Here is a 17,513-nt window from a genome sequence, read left to right on the forward strand (position 1 = left end):
TGCTGTCTGGGACGTGCAGCCAACCACTGCTTCTTTTTGACCTGCCACTAATTTAATAGCACTAGAAATTTCAATGTGCTGGAGAAGAATGTCAATTATGAAGATCTGTCACATCAGCTGACAGATGCCTGTGCTAGGGAGCACTGTGCTTGTTTGATGTGAAGAGAAGTAGGGAGCATAACCCTGCAGAGAGTGAAGCCAGTTGTGCTTTAATGGACTCCTGGCATCTGATGGCTAAAGCATCACCAGGCATTGAACACATGACCTCCTGATGACAGGGATAACCTCTTGACCACCTCACCACTAGGGAGCACCCAAGATGCATTGATTACTAAGGTTATTATTCCTAATGCAAAACATAGATTAAAGAGATTTAAATTCCCCAGCACTGGGCTGCAGAGTAATGGAGCTGCATTCTCTGTAGTGATGGATCTGAAATCAACAATTACCTGACCCCACTAATGCTCTTGGCTGAAAGCAATCAAATCCTCATGATAATGTGCCAACATCTAATGTAAAGGCTTCCCAAAAGAGTATAAACCGTTACTGTGAAAAGTTGGGAACAAGTTCACAAAAAAATGTCATGATTTCGGAAGAAATATGGTATAACCAAGAGTCTATAAACTTTTTAACATATAGGTGTATTCCTGGAATGTTTATTAAGTATTGAATAATGAATACTAAAGTATGCTGTGAAGATACCTGTTTCGGTGTCTGTCTCAGTAACAAAAGTCTCTGAATCCACAGACCCGCCCTCTACTGAATGCAGCTCCTCATCTTCTTCTTCTTCCTGGGACACCCCTGCTGTGGCCTCCAGGCTCCACCTTCTGGACACAGTGTCCTCATCTGCCTCGTCCTCATCCTCGTCATTAACTAAAAGCTCAGGTGGTGGTGCACCCAGATCAAGATCATCAGTTGGAGGAGGTTCACCTCCAGTGTCAACAGCATCACAGGTTGTGGGAGTGTCATCAGAGAAGTCTTCTCCCCCTGGATCTATAGCTTTTTCTGCACCCTGGTCTGTTTCCTGTTAGGATCATTAATGTGTAAATAAAAAAGTATTATTGTCTTTAAAAAGTTCTGCTAAATATTGTATACATGAAATATTAACCCAAATGTCCTCAGTCAGCAAAGAAGGGAAGTGAGTAACACCCATGTCACCTCTACAGAAGATGGGTTCAGTTTTCTTTTTGGAAATGCATACTACGCCGATAGGAGTCCTTGGGCAAGGCTCAAAACAATTCTTTTCCTATTGTTGTAACATGGTTAAAATTGTAAGTCACTCTAGGCAATAAATGTAAAATTGTAATGAGTGATGACTTAGGTATGCAGTTTCCATTGTATCCACGATGAAGTGGTATTTGTTATTCACAACTTATCATTCACTGTCAATATCTGACCTCATTAGAGCTCTAATGGCTAAATACCACCAAATCCCCACAGCAAAGTTCCACTATGTAGAGTAACATCTTCTCAGAATAGTAAAAGGTTTTACTGCATAAAAAGGGGATAAACTGCTTTTAGTCCTGGGGAGAAGGCAAGCTGTTGCATTTTGAACAATCTGCAAATGAATTAATCCCGTCTCAGAAATCTCAACATGTTTTTACAACTGTCCAACCAGGACCAAACACAGTCATAAACGATTTAATTGAATGTTCAGAATGGGTAGGCAATTTCTTAATTTTTCTCAAGTTAGATGTTTCTGAGTTGAAAATACTATACAAACCTTCTTGGTGTGCATAGAGAAAATGAGCTGGGAGTCACACACAGACTTCTCAAAAAGGCATTTTCTTCCACCCCATTCAAGGTGGCTGGTGTCTTACACTTCACCAAAAGTTACATAGTACAGTTTCTGCAGAACTGAGCCTGGAGTTTCTAAGAAAGTGTTCTATGTAACTTTTGATAAAGTGTAGGACAACACCCTAACCCACTTTGATTTCAGAACAGTGCTGTAAAACAGGTGCTCTGCAACTGTAATCGAAGCCCTTGTCAGTGGAGCATCACAATTATTCTGAAGCTGTAATTTTAAGATCCAAATACTACCAAGTGTTGCTGTAAAAGGTGAAGCAATTAGGGGGGAATACAACCTGGAGGGGGCACCAGTCCTTCACAGGGCCTTCTGAGTGCATATGAAACTCTAAATAAAACTAAATAAAAAGTCCCGCAGTGAGATTGCAGCAGAGTACCATGCCTCTGATATCTCTGGAGACTGTCAGTGGTGCCTACTGATTACTTATTAGACTCTTGAAAGGGTGCCCCATTTCATAGGCAAGGTTTACCCACTACATCTTATACCACAGTTCCAAGTGGTAAGGTGAAACAAAGGTTTGGGTTGGGCCTTAGTGTTCCACTAGCCAAGTCCACTACATGAAGTCACACATACAGGTCCTAGAAGCACAGTATGATCTGCCTCCAAATAGTATCACACACACTTCTGGCCGCCCAGTACACTCTCAAGTCCCATAAAAACATCATGTCTTCCACCATGCCTCTCAGAAATAATTAAGACAAACTTAAGCAGCAGACCTGGAACAAACAAGATTTCTTAATGAATGATGCATGAAGAGGTATCCACAATCTAATGTCTACATAGTGTATTTTGTTTTGTAATTTTTTGACATTTCAAGGTAAATAACTACATTACAATTATTAGATGGTGCACCACATAATACCCATTAGCATTAAACTTCTTACCTGTGAGGCAGGAGGGACTGTACCACTGTCTGATGCCATGGATGAGATGTCCACCTCAGTTGCCAACTCCTCACTAGGCCCCAGACCCTCCTCTTCCCCTTCCTCCTGCCTCTCCAACAGGCTGGCTGTCTCCACTTCTGGGACTACAGAACTGGGGACTCTCTCTGGCTCCAAATTCACCTCAGTGCCTAAGCTCAATGTCTCCACATCTGACTCCTGTTCACCCTCATCCTCGTTCTCTGCTGGTTGTGACTCTTCTGCATCTACTTCTGGCTCAGGTTCCTCTGACACTTCAGGGGGTTTAGGAACAGTGACTGGCTCTTTAGAGACTCTAGAGACTCCATTCAGAGTGGATTCTAGGGGATCAGTTCCAGCTGACCTTTCCTCATCTTCGTCCGAGTCGATGTGGAGCATGGCACTGAGGCGAGTGTGGGTAGGAAAACTTGAGCAGAGTTTTGGAGAAGCTGCACCTAATGGCCGCTCTCCAGGACCTTTTGGAGCCTCAATTGCATCGAGTTGCTCACTGAAGGTGCTTTGAAGAAGGTCAGGGGAAGTAGGGCCTTCATCATTCAAAGTTAGGCCACAAGTCTCAGTGTCTGGTGAAGGGATGCTACCCCCTTCCCCATTCCTGCGAGACCCTTGGGACCCTGTGGGGGATGGGCCCCCAGAATGGACTAGAAGAGGGTGAGGCAAATCCTCATCATCTGAAGGGGTACCAGGGGGTCCGTTCAAGGATGCAGTGCCAATGAATGATTCCGGTGAGACATCTGTCAGAAAATAATTTAAGCTTACAAGCCAAATAAAAAAAATCTGTGAAAAATACACCATGATTTTCTTTTAGAAATTTAGCAAAAATTAGGAAGAACACGTCACACCCTGGTCCTGTCTGTTTTCCCTTATGGTTCATGTCTCCGCCCTAGTCCCGCCTTAGCCCCACCCCCTCGTTAGTGTCTCCATCTGTGTCTCTTTTGTAATCATGCCTCCTCGTTATCTGTTCCAGGTGTCCATTGTCTGTGTTGTATATTTAAGTTCCTTTGTGTGATTTCCAGGTTGTGGGACAATCCTCTTTGTATTTCTGGCAGGGTTGGCTGTTTTGCTTGGCTGTCACTATCTTGTTTGTCTTGTGTGTTCCTCGCTTTGATTTGCTTCCCTTGGTATGCCTGTCTGGTCTGTCTGTTTTGTTTATTGTGTTTTGTGTGCTTGTATTTGTCTGCTTTGTGATTTGTCTGTTTGTATTTGTCTCCCAGTCAAGATGTCTTAAGTAAATGTCTCTTAGTTTAGGTTTCTCTGTATCTGTCTCTTTTTAGTCTAGGCCTCTGTTTAGCTCTCCCTGTCTAGGTCTCTGTTTAGCTCTTTGTCCAAGTTAGTCTGTTTAGCTCTCCCTGTCTAGGTCTCTGTTTAGCTCTTTGTCCAAGTTAGTCTGTTTAGCTCTCTCTGTCTATCTATCCTATCCTCTCTCTGTCCATTATCTGTAACCGCTTATCCAATTTAGGTCCAGAGCCTACCTGGAATCATCGGGCGCAAGGCGGGAATACACCCTGGAGGGGACGCCAGTCCTTCACAGGGCAACACAGACACACACACACATTCACACACACTTACGGACACTTTTGAGTCGCCAATCCACCTGCAACGTGTGTTTTTGGACTGTGGGAGGAAACCGGAGCACCCGGAGGAAACCCATGCGGACACTGGGGAGAACACACCAACTCCTCACAGACAGTCACCCGGAGCTGGAATCGAACCCACAACCTCCAGGCCCCTGGAGCTGTGTGACTGCGACACTACCTGCTGCGCCACCGTGCCACCCTCTCTGTCTAGGTTTAGTTTATTTCTCTCTATTGGTCCAGGTCACTGTCCAAGTCTATTTTTCTAGGTCTTTCTTTATCTAAGTTTCCTTTCTAGTATCTAGGTCTATCTGTTTTGTTATCTTGTGTTTAAATAAGTCTTCTGTGTCACATTCCCCTTCTCTGCTGCTTGTGTGAATCTCTTTTTGCAGTTGTGGATTTAAGACCCTCTTTTGACGGTCAATTGATGGACCAAAGGGAAAGCTTTAGCTGGACCAATCAAATTGTGAGGTTTGTTTAACCAAACGGAACATTGATTTGTTGCTGTTGCCAGTTCTATTCCTGATTTTTAGAACCTTTGGTTCTTTCCAGTGAACTGCTGTGTTTGATGTTGGAGATTATGGCTTACAGCCAATGAAAACCCAAAAGTCATTATCTCAGAAAATTTGAATATAATTAAAGACCAATTTAAAAAATGATTTTTAAAACAGAAATGTTGGCCTAATAAAGTATTTATAGTATATGCACTCAATACTTGGTTGGGGTCCTTTTGCATGAATTACTGCATCAATGTGGCATGGCGTGGAGGCGATCAGCCTGTGCCATTGCTTGGGTGTTATGGAAGTCCAGATTGCTTTGAAAGCCATCTTCAGCTCATCTGCTTTGTTGGGTCTGGTGTCTCTCCTCCTTCTCTTGATAAGTCAGGTTAATTTGCTGGCCAATCAAGCACAGTAACACTGTGAATATTAAACTAGGTACTGATACTTTTGGCAGTGTGGACAGATGCCACATCCTTCTGGATAATTAAACCCACATCTCCATAAAGCTTGTCAGCAGAGGGAAACTTGAAGTGCTCTAAAATTTCCTGGTAGGTGGCAGCGCTGACTTTGGACTTGATATAACACAGCAGACCAATTGTGTCACAAAACTGAATGTGGAAACTTCACACTAGACCTCAAGCAGCTTGGATTGTGTGCCTCTTCACTCTTCTTCCAGACTCTGGGACCTTGATTTCCAAATTAAGTGCTAAATTAACTTTCTTCTGAAAACAAAACTTTGTACCACTGAGCGACAGTCCAGTCCTTTTTCTCCTTGGCCCAGGTAAGACCCTTCTGCCGTTGTCTCTTGCCACAATGTATGCGACAGATGTAGCCCATGTCCTGGATACATCTGTCTGTGGCAGCTCTTGAAGCACTGACTCCAGCAGCAGTCCACTCCTTGTCAGTCTGCCGCAAATTTTTGAATAGCCTTTTCTTGACCATCCTTTCAAGGCTACGGTTATCCCTGTTGCTTGTGCACCTTTTTCTACCACACATCTTCCTTCCACTCAACTTTCCATTAATATGCTTGGATACAGCAGGAAGGTCTTCTGGGCATCTGTCAAGTCAGCAGACTTCCCCATGATTGTGGGGAAGCCTACTGAACCAGGCAATTTTAAAGGCTTAGGAAACATTTGCATGTATTTTGTGTTAATTATTCTAATTTACTGAGATAATGACTTTTGGGTTTTCACTAACTGTAAGTCATGATCATCAACATTAAAGAAAACGAACGCTTGAAATAGATCACTCTGTTTGTAATGAATATATGAGTTTCACTTTTTTAATTGAATTACTGAAATTAATTAACCTTTGATACTCTAATTTACTGAGATGCACCTGTATGCCTGTCTTAGCATTATTATATAAATGTAGACTTGGAAGTTAAAGTAGAAATGATGTCCACAATATGCTAATATCAATACATTTGTGTGCATGTTTTATCTCACCATCCTGGTTTGTAGAGGTGACATCCACCTTGAACTGCAGCTGACCACTTACATGGTCAGTAGGCAACCGGCGACAAAGTGAGAAGTTCAGTGACTGATTCCTGTGACAAAACGCAAAAAATATTTACCTAAATCCTTTACACTTTACATGCATTGCATGACAGAATTGTTGCTAATATATTATCAAACATATATTAACATGTGTCTGTTAAAATCTGAAGAATCTATGATACTGACCCTGATGCATGTCTTTCCAGCAGCCTCTGAATAGGGATGTTTAGCTGACCCAGGAAGCGTTTGATGATTGGGCGACTTTTGGCAAACTTGTCCTTAACCTCAATTACTAGAACATCTGTCCCCAGTGCCACAAAAGTATGTCTCTAATCAGGACAAAAGACAAACTCTTTGAGTAAAAGAAAACATTTAAGTTGTGCATTTGTTGTGAAATCCTACAAGTTAGCATTTTTTTATTGGTGCCTTGTATTTATACTTCCCATCAAAGATTAGGTGGCATCTCTTCTTCATTTGAAATGTTTTAAGTTCACTAGACTCTTGAGTGGCATAGCAATTTAAGCATTGACCCTATCATTCTGAGATAGCAAGTTGTGTCCTCAGTGATGTGTTAGACAGCCAAGGATGGGAGTCCAATAAAGCAATAAATGATATTGCTCCCTCTGGTTGGGTAGGATCAAGCAATGCTTACCAAAGGCAGCATCTATGTTAGCGTTGTGTGATTTGCAGTGGTGGATAGTAACAAAGTAAATGTAATTTGTTACTGTACTTAAGTACTTTTTTTGTGTATCTGTACTTGACCTAAGTATTTCAATTTTGGGAGACATTTTTATTTAACCCCCTAAATTTCAAATATTGGGCAAAGTCAAATATCTTACTTTTTACTCCACTACATTATAATCATATACAGGATAAGATGTAAAATATACTATGCCAATCCATTAGAGCTTCACATAGGGCCCACCACACTCTCTTCCTACCTACCTTATCCACAAACACTGACTAGACCTTACAGCTTTTTCTGATAATTCCTTCACAGCTGCCCTTATTTTCTGACCCTTGATGTCAAACTGCACAAGCAGGGATGTGGTGGACTTGGCTACAAATACGTTAACCTGTCTCCACTGATCTTACATGTGCCTGCCACCTGCATTCCCTCACCTCAACCACCAAGTCTGTGTAATTCAGCTTCTTCCTTTTGAATACTTCATCTACTACATTCTCAAAGTGATCTGTTAACTCTATGAAAAAAATCTATCTTTTTTACCAACGTCCAACTTAATACGACTTGTCTCCATCACCCACAATTCTTGCCAGGAAATATTCCACTTCTCTAGAATCTCCTATCAAAGCCACTAGCCTTGTTTTGCCTGTGACACTACTGTTGACGCTCTTCTTCCTGCTTGTGAATAAAGCAAATCATCATTTGCCTTTCAGCCCAGCCAACCTTAGATCACCATTTAAGTTCTCCAGAAATTGCAGTGTGCAAGGCACAGTAGTTGTCAGCATTGTCATGTCATCCATATAAGCCCTAATTGGGGGGAGCCGAGTACTGTCATGCAACTTCTCCCCACCAGCGACCCACTTAGAGGCCCTAATTACTACCTCCATTGCCATTGTAAATGCTAATTGAGAAATTGTACATCCAGCAATTATACCTATTTCTAATCACAGCCATGATGTAACAAATTCCCCTGTACTAAAGAAAAACTGAATATCCTCTAAGTATGCTTTAACCAGTCTAGTAACCTTATCTGACACCTGGAAGAATTCAAAAGCTTTCCACATAAGTTTATGTGGCACTGAGCTAAACGCATTGGCCCAAATCTAGGAAAACGGCATGTAAATTCCTACCCTCTTTCTTTGCTGTCTGAATCTGATGCCAGATCATGCTGCTATGTTCCAAACATACTGCAAAAACAGAAATCCCTGCCTTTTGTACATGTTGTATCAATTAATTTAATTGCTTTCAAATAAGCAGCAAAAAAGAAAAACTTACCCTCCACATTAAGAAGACTTATGGGCCAAAACTGTTCTATACAAACAGCATATTTCTCCTTAGGGAAAAGGATACCACCTGCTCTTCTCCACTCTTTTGGAATGATCATTTTCTTCCAAACAATGAATATCAACTTCCATAAAAACTTCAAGACCTCAGGTGCGTACACCTGATACCGCACACCATTAGGCCCTGGAGCAGAACCTGTCTTTGCATTACACACCACATCTTGAACCTCACTCCATTTGCCATTCAATTTCACCTAGTGGTGGAATATCCCATGGCAACTCTAGCTGCTTTGTCTTATCTTTATCTGTATACACACTATTGAAATGCTCCTCTAATTCCAACTTTCCAACTTTTAAACCCAGATATCTCCCTATCAAATAAGGTCTTCACAAAATTAAAAGGATTCCTAAAGAACGCTACCCTAGTGTGTTCCTACTTTTTCCACCTTTTCCTCAAGTTCTCTGCTCTTCTTAACACTGCCAGCCTACCCTTAAGCTCAAGGCGCAGAAGATCATTGGATACTCTCTACTCTCCCTGGAGGACCTCCACAGCACCCATTGTCTCAGAAGGGCTTACACTATTATCAAGGATGGTACACATCCAGGACACCGGATGTTTAAACTGCTGCCCTCAGGCAGATGTTACAAACAATTTAAAACAAGGACAACATTTGAGGGAGGGATTTTATAACAGGGCCATATCTCTGTTAAACAAAAACCAAATAGTTCATATATAAACAAATCTGGTTTTGTTTAAATGGGTTCAGTGCAATAACTGATGCTGCTAAAAGTTACATTGTGCAATAATTGATGCTGTAGTTGTGGATTGAGTACATAGGATAACTTATAGTTAATAATTTATGTTATGCTCTTAAATTTGTTTACTTCATTAAATTATGTTCTTTTAATTCTTTCTTGTTTTAATTCCATTTTTTTAATTGCACCAAGGGGAGCAAGGGCTGTAACCCAATTCTGTTGTATAAGTAAAATGTGCAATGACAATAAAGGTTCATTTAATTTCATTTTCATTCTGTAGTTCCATAAAATTGTTCCTTTCCTCTTCCCCTACTCGCTTCCACTGCTTCTGCATTTCTATTTGCCGTCTTGATTTCACTCTGTCTTGTTTGGTCAATGTACCAAACCTTGCCATTAGACCTGTCGCGATAATTTCATAACCGCATATTCACAATTATTTAAGCTAAATGTGATGATTTTCGCTGACCGCGATCAATTAAATGGTTGCTTTTTTACAAAACAGAAATCCTTTGACCTGGCCATTTCTACCCCCTAAACACCTCAAATTTAAAAAAATGCTTTGGATCATAGTCCAGAGATCATTCTCAACAGGCGGAGTGATGTAAAAGTGAATTCCGACCTGGCCTTTCAGACTGAGTCGAATTTCCACAGATGGACATGGATCATACGAAAGTGGCCCAAATCTTATGTGAAAAAGTCAGATTCAATGCAATTTGTGCTGGTCACATTGCCACACAACACAACCGTGACTGAGCCTCTTTACCTGATGTGTGAACATAGCCTTAGTATTCCTTGCCCAGTAAATAACAGATGTTTAATTCATAGTACATTTTATTTGTTATGCTTATTTTTAGAGTTTGCAAATATCGTTTTCAAACATACAATTTTAATTAAAAACAGGACAAGGGGCAAATATCTTTACATATATTTATGAATAAACCTTTCAATAAACTGACATTCTTTACCATAATAATGTGTGTACATTATTACGTTATCACTAAGCATTAAGGCCTATTAAAATACTGGGGGTGTAAAAAAAACAGACAATTAAATTATTAATTACTTGTAGGACAAATAATCGTCAATTAAATTTTCATGATCATGACAGCCATACTTGCCATTCCATATACATAAATACTATACTTAAATTATTCAATTTCTTCTCTACTGATCCCTTCAAACCTTTCAAATCATAATTTATACACTTCCACCCTACCTTATCTACTGCAGCTGGCCATTTTTTCTTTATTCTCAGTTCACTTCTATATCAACCCTTGGTTCAACCTATTCTGCTCTCCACCATCCCATCCTAACGTTAGATTCCCCTTCCTGTATATTTGTTCTGGTGTTCTCCTCAGTAGTAGCAGAGGTGTTGATATGCTGTAAACTGTGGTGAGTAACCTGTCACTGGACTTCAGCCGACTGATTTGAACAACCCTGTAACAAATATCGTTCAATGTGGGGCCCCTGTACTCCCTCATCCAAGCACCTTCTCTTTCCTTGATGAATCCTCAGTCCTCTTACTGATGTCACCTTTTCCCATCTGCACATACAAACCCTGAAACCTCTTTTCATTACCTACCACCCCAGTTGCTTCTATGTTTATGCCCTTTCTCATAGTCAAAGCTGTTTCATTGTCCATAGCCCTGTAATCCTGCTGTGGGTCATTTCCACCCCTGCTCTCACAGACTCAAGGGGTATTGAATCTATAAGTCTCATCGTAGAATTTATTGGTTGCATCCTCATGGTTGATCACACCATGGCTGCTAATAACCCATGGCAGCCCCACAAGTGTCTATTCCCCTGTGTCAGCTGTCTCTCCAAGCTGCTATAAGGCCTTTCCCCTGTTGTCAGCTGCTCTGTTAACACTGGTCACTAGGTAACCTAGATAAGTAATTATAATCATACACAGGATATTAAATATCCTATGCCAATCCATTAAAGCTTCACACAGGGCCAATCACAATAGTATCCTACACCTACCCACTAGGATTTCTGTGGCCATTTATGATCCGATCAGCAAGCAGCTATCCTTATTAACTATGGTTACTCATTGAGCCCAGCACATAAGTACCCAAACCACCCACTGCATCACTAGCTCTTCACAGAGGTCATAAGGTAGGCACCTCCCCTCACCTGTGTTTCACTGAATTAAGCCCATGACACCTCCAGAAGGCTCAACATTGAAGTCTGGCGTCCCAGAACACCACCCCCCCCCCCTGCAACTATGTAGACAAAATAGAGCTTAAAGGAACATTATAATATTTTGATCTTAATATTGCAGCTTCAAAATCATTGTGATGCTTCAATGACCTGCAATAGGGAGAATAGAGCTACTCTCAGCTCAGTACTGCAGAAACTGCATGTAACTTTTGGAGAAGGGTAAGAAACCAGCACTTCCCTTCCGCTCCCTACCAATTTTAGTACAGTGCTGTAAAAAGTAGTGTCCCTAGTTCTGGCCTAGTGTTTCTAAATGTGTAAAAAAAATTGCTATGCCATTGTGAAAGTGTGAAAGACTTCTGAGTCTCTTCTGCTGTCTGAGTTGCTCTGCATTTTCACAGGCAAACCACTAGGGCTGAATTTCATCTTCTTCAACCCTATGTAGTACACAACATAGTGGTGTAGCAGTAGCACTAGTTTTATAAATCTTTAAAATGCACTATTTAGGGGCTGTAGCATACAGGAGTTAATATTTCTTCACTTCTTGACTTGAGCAATTTGAACCATGTTCGTCCAACTACAGTTGTGGTCTGCGTAGATGCCACGAGTTACATTTCTGGAGAGGTGCACATCAAGCCACACTGCATAAGGCATCAGTTTAACACAGAAGCATAAACTGGGATTTATTCTCAGGAAAGAGCAACCTCTGATGTCTCAGAGGGGCAGCACCTTGGGTGTATGTAATATTTGATGTAACATCATTCATTGTATTTAATCTTTGGCCATTTCTGCTGTGTTCATCAGTGTCAGACTAATTAATGACATTTTATTAAAAGACTGGGGACCAAAAGTGACACTAGAGTTTTTTCAGCTAAAATGTGTTAAGCATGAGTCTTGTTACAAAAATGATAACAGGACTTAAGAGTCATAATACGTCATGGTACTTTTAGATTTGATACTTAAGTACATTTATAGGTAAATACTTTTGTACATTTACTCAAGTGGAGATTTACAACGAGGACCTTTACTGAAGCAATATATACCTTGAATGTCTATTTTACTCACATTTGTGTACTTTGTCCAACACTGGTGATTTGGTATATCTTAGCTAACAGGTAGAATGAAAATTGCTAAAATTGAGGAGAAGATTGTGGAAAAAATAACATTAGTTTTGTTCTACATTACTCAGTAAACTGTGTTCTAATGTATGAAAAGCAGGTTTTGTGAGGAAACAATGACGTGACACTTTCAAAACCATGGCTAAAGGTGCATATTTATGCTTTTGGCCCAAAAGAAGTTTAAAAGTATTGAGTGCTGTTGCAAAATATCTGATATTATTCCCAAGGTATAACTCTAATCAGATGTTCCATTCATTCCATTAAAAATAAATAAATAAATAAATAAATAAATAAATAAATATTACCTCTCCATGCCACACAGGGTTTGTAGTGTTAGTTGTAATGCCAGATCGTCTCTCCTGGCCATGATGGGAGAAGGTTGGGAAACTGTTCCTCTTGCCTGGGTGAATGCTCATCTTCAGGTAGGGGTCAGGGTTAAAGAACATTCCCTTCTTCAATCCCACTGCACGAATATCTATGCGCAAAAATTATCCATATATAATTAGCACTCTGGCTAAAGTCAAAATATATATATATTGCTGTAACTCTTGGCTATTTATTTACTACATAAAAGTATGTTAAACACTGTCAGAATCCACAAAAAAATTCAACAAATAATGATTCTGATTAGCATATACATGGGTCATCCACAAGAGGACACAATGTGGAGGGAAAGGCAAAAACCCACCACTGCAACATCAGATCAAACAAGAGGGACCAAAACTGAGGATGAAGTCAGTCAATTATGAAGTAAGGCCATTCAGGGTAGCATGCCTATGGGAGCACCAAGGAAATGCACCCACTGGTCTTAAAAACCAGAGTAAAAAAGCAGAGATGAACGCTCCAGCCCAGAGGAAAAGGATACAGTTGCAAAAGGCCTACAAGGCAATGGCATGGTAAAAACTGCATGCAGACCTTAGTGAGATATTGGAAAGATCACTCTGAAGGGGTAGCCTAAACTCTTAAGGTTTGGCTCAATTACAACCAAGAAAACCACTGTTCTGAAGCAAAATGAAAAGTACGAGAGAGGGAGATCGATCCGCTTGTGCCATGGTGATTACAACTCAGAAAGAGACAGTGGAAGGCAACACCAGGTGAGAAAAAAAGTCTCAAAAGCTGTAAGAGGATATCAAGCAGAGGCTAGCCTGGCTGCAGAGGGCAACATGCATCCGAAAGCACCAAAGAGCAAGGAACAAAAACAAGAACACAACAACACTTGAATCAAGCCAGTCATTTGCAGAAGGAAGCAAAGAATGGGAAGCAGGGGTTACCAGGGAAGAGCTGAATGAATCATCAGAATGTAGTATTGCAACCTAGCAAAGATTGAACAAGTAAGTTCACCAGGCACCACCCAATGTCCAACCTTACTTATAAACCTGTTCAGTGAAGCCAAAGAGGTCACATGAAAGACCAGGACCAGCAGCAACATCTGCAAACTCTATAAGAAATGCCCCACAATATTGAAGCCACTGTAGACCTCCATGCAGGCCCCGGAATTAATTAAAGCATTCCACTGAAGTGGAGAAGAGCATTTAACGCTACACTTCCACAAGAAATTATTACTCCAGTCAGTCATCTCAGCATGACCTTGCTCATTGATTATATCTTCTCTGTTTAGGCATGGAGAGTGACCAGCTACCTCACAGAGTATGGCTATAGTAATATCCACTGCTACAAGGCAGGGGTCTTGGTCTGACAGGATATTTGAAGAACTTGCCAGTGATTTGGGAGCAGATCCAATTAGTCAAGTACAACACGAAAAACATGCGTATGGTTGGGCTTGAGCTTGTGAAAATTTATGGATCAGTCCCCCACCAGCTCATGAAGTATGCCACCAAGTGTTTCCATATGACTGACAGCATCAGGAGCTTGGTCTTAAACGGCTTCAAGGACCTACCGGTGAGCTTTGCCCTCTAGGACATCAAAGCTGGATAGTAGCAGTTTGAGTTAGAAATCAACTTGGGATTCCCAATTTCCCCTTTGCTTATAGTGGCTGCCTTCAATTTGATTTACAATTGAGTGAGAGGGTGAAAGCAGTCAGACTGCCATTAGGGCAAAAACCTTAGCCCCTAAGAAGTTTCAGGGATGATGCTTTTTCTGCATGCTTACAGCCCCATACAGGTCTAGAACGTAGAAAATGATAAAGTTGACCCACTGGGCTAGGATGAAGATTAAGCTCACCAAGTACCAAAGTCACTGACTCACTTTCTGACATCACTTTTTTTGCCATGTGCAGGTAGAAAATCCAGCTGCATGCTAAACAGCCCTTCACAAGAGACAATATACGGCAAAGCACTTTGACAAACACATGGGTAAAAGTTCCTGAGCAGATACTGGGAGTGGAAGCATTCTTCCTGTCTAAATCACTGGTGCAGGTATAGTGTGCACAGAGAGTGATGCATGTAACCTTAATCAGGGAAATATGTCTTGCCTGTGTGATGCTTACAGGTCCACATGTCAAGACAGAAGCAGACACTAACAGTGCAAGCAAAATCTATTTGTCTACTGATTGTCATTAGTGACCATCAGTGAAATAAACCAAGAGAAGGGCACAAGCCTGTGACCACTATATAATTTGTAAAGTGGATTTTGCTAACATGGTTTGTGTCCAGTTGTCTCTTTGTAATACGCAGAGAGAGGGGTATCAGCCTGAATACTTCACCACTACACAGGTTGTGCAGTGGACAAAAACAAAGCAAGAAAAATCCCACAAATATCATACCCACTTTACAGACACAAACAGACCAGAGTGTCTTCAAAATTATTAAAATAAAAGGAAATATCTTCTTTCTGTAGCAGGATCTAAACTTCCACCAACCTGATAGGGTGAAGCTGAGTAATTTTCGGCTGTTGTCTGAAGCCATTTGTCCTTCACCTTGGCTGTCAGCCTGAGAACAAACAGTGAAATCAATATCATTCTACATCCTTCTATCAGTCTCGAGCTTTGTTTTTCTTTTTCCTTTTGTGCACACTCAAACACGTACCTTACATAAGCATACACCTGAATGACAATACCAAATAGCTAAAATTGACCATACAGCTTATCACAGTTAAAGGCAACATCTACTATTGTGGAAAAAATGCTGTTGAAACTCAGAAGTCACCACAGAAACTCATTTGTCGTTTAGTTTTGTAGCACTTTCAGTCTATGTTATCAGTCTGCAGAATGTGCTTAAATTCATGCAGTTAGTGCTCTGCCAAATTTAGAGTCAGTTCCATCTACAGCAAAAATAAGTCAATATTACCCACCCCTGAAGCCTGAATTGAGCAATATCCTCATCTTGGTTTATGCTTTTCATTGTTCAGAGGTCTATTCATTGTCTAAAACCCTCCAAATGCTGTTTCTGTGCTGTGAGCAGAAAGAGAGAAAGCCTAGCATATACAGACAGTGGGTCTTTGTAAGCTCAACAGACCCATTTGGAGCACTCAAACAGACTGAAGAGCTAGCAAATGGTGAGGAAACATCCACAGAATTTTAGCAAAAAGTGTTCTTAGATTAAAGTCTTAAAATACATGCATATTTAAACCTGATGCCCCTCAGTGTATGCTGTACATTTTGAATATCTACCACTGCTAGCTTACACAACATGGAAAAAAAAATTTTAGGAAGTACTGGTATAAATGCTACCAAGGGATTATTACTAATATTATCTGTTTTTCAGTGTTAATAATATTAAAACTTAAACCCCTTAGTTAGCTAGCATCTAGCAAAGAGATACATCATATTAATGATTTGAAAAGACAACACAAATGCTAAAACTAAACTGTTAGATGTACATTATAAAGTGGAGTGCACAGCACATTCTGGATTTTTAACTGACATCAGTGAGTGCTGAATGACATTTCTACATGTTCGGATTGAATTGAAGGAATGCTCTGTAAATTCCTTGTGTAGTGGAGTATGGACCGAATAAGTGTTCTTCATAAAAACTCTCCACTCTAAAAATAATCCAGGACACTCATTGTGATATGTTACTAACATGTATAGGAAATTTCGATACGCGAAATTTCTATCTTATTACTGTTTGAATCTCTGATCCCTCTCTCCCCCCTTTCCTGTCTCATGAAGCCAGTCACGTGAGCCTCGGACCCCGGATCCAATCAAAGGAAGGACACCTCCCAATAAGGCGTGACCGTGCTACCTTTGAAAAGAGAATGCCCGACTCATTTCTCGCGCTCTGAACGCTCTCTTAACTTCCTCTTCTGAAGCTCTTACGCTTCTCTCTTGTTTTTTTTCTCTCTCATTTTTTCCGAATCGCTCTCTTACTTCACACGCTCCCACGCGCTCTATCTTAAGCTATTTCTTTAAGTACCAACCTCTCTAAGCGAGACGTTTGCTCTTCTCCACGCCGACGAACAAAGACTTTTGAAGGACCTCACTAAGCTCCCAGGAGACGTCTTGAGTTAGCTAGTGTAAAATAAATTTACGAATACGTCGAGTGATTTGAATACCTTCTTTTCTTTTCAATTGTGTTTATGTTTTACCGCCCCATCTAAGTTTAATCTCACGAGTGGCCAGAATAAGATATCACCCCTTTAGATTAGTTGATAGCGGATATATTATAAATTATATATTATATAGTTATAACCCGACTTCTGAGGGCACTACTTCTGGAGAATCGAGCGACGAGGTAACTACTCTGAAGACGCCTCCCCTTTCTCAGGGGAAAGACCAGCCAGGCCCGCGGTCCTCCGTGAAAGGGAACTCCCGGCCAACGTCACCCCGCCTAAGGCCAAGAGTGTCTGACTCACCCTGGAAGGGATCCCCTTTCAACGACGCTGAGAGGACGAGAGGCAAAACTCGGAGCACGGAGGTCAAAACCGTGGGACCCGACGGCTCGGTGAAAACGGCAAAAGAGCAAGCAAGCCAAAAATTCAATCACTCTCCAGAAGCTGGTGCCTAATTAAGTCCCTTGATAAATGTATAACACTAAGTAAAACCTCAGTTAGCAATACATTAGTCATAAGTCCTAGTGCCTAGCTTATCTTTAAAGTCGAATCGGCTTCCCCTGCGTTAATGCCGTGAGATTTCAAGATTATGCTATGTTAAGTAAATATCCTTCTTCCTTTTGTTAATAAATGCCTTCATTATTTGAAATCACAGTGTGTGGAGTCTGTTCATTAAAAGTCTGAAGATCCTGAAGATCTCACTTAGCTTGACCATTATTTATTTCTCAAATTAATTATTAACGTTTTAATTGCCTAAGTCAATCA

At 40.8% G+C, this 17,513-nt stretch overlaps 1 protein-coding gene across 1 annotated transcript in view; it reads right to left on the minus strand.

Moving 5' to 3' along the window:
- Positions 1 to 17,513, minus strand: part of hecw2a (HECT, C2 and WW domain containing E3 ubiquitin protein ligase 2a) — a 61,188-nt gene that overhangs the window by 33,746 nt on the left and 9,929 nt on the right. The window contains exons 4-9 of the mRNA XM_066686642.1: positions 15,118 to 15,187; positions 12,605 to 12,774; positions 6,484 to 6,626; positions 6,247 to 6,347; positions 2,692 to 3,458; positions 703 to 1,024 (exon numbers count right to left, since the gene is read on the minus strand). Of these exons, the coding sequence (XP_066542739.1) occupies positions 703 to 1,024; positions 2,692 to 3,458; positions 6,247 to 6,347; positions 6,484 to 6,626; positions 12,605 to 12,774; positions 15,118 to 15,187 (1,573 nt within the window). The remainder of the gene's footprint in view (positions 1 to 702; positions 1,025 to 2,691; positions 3,459 to 6,246; positions 6,348 to 6,483; positions 6,627 to 12,604; positions 12,775 to 15,117; positions 15,188 to 17,513) is intronic.

This window comes from Hoplias malabaricus, chromosome 12 (assembly GCF_029633855.1).
Source record: "Hoplias malabaricus isolate fHopMal1 chromosome 12, fHopMal1.hap1, whole genome shotgun sequence".
In the NCBI taxonomy this organism is placed as follows: Eukaryota; Metazoa; Chordata; class Actinopteri; order Characiformes; family Erythrinidae; genus Hoplias; species Hoplias malabaricus.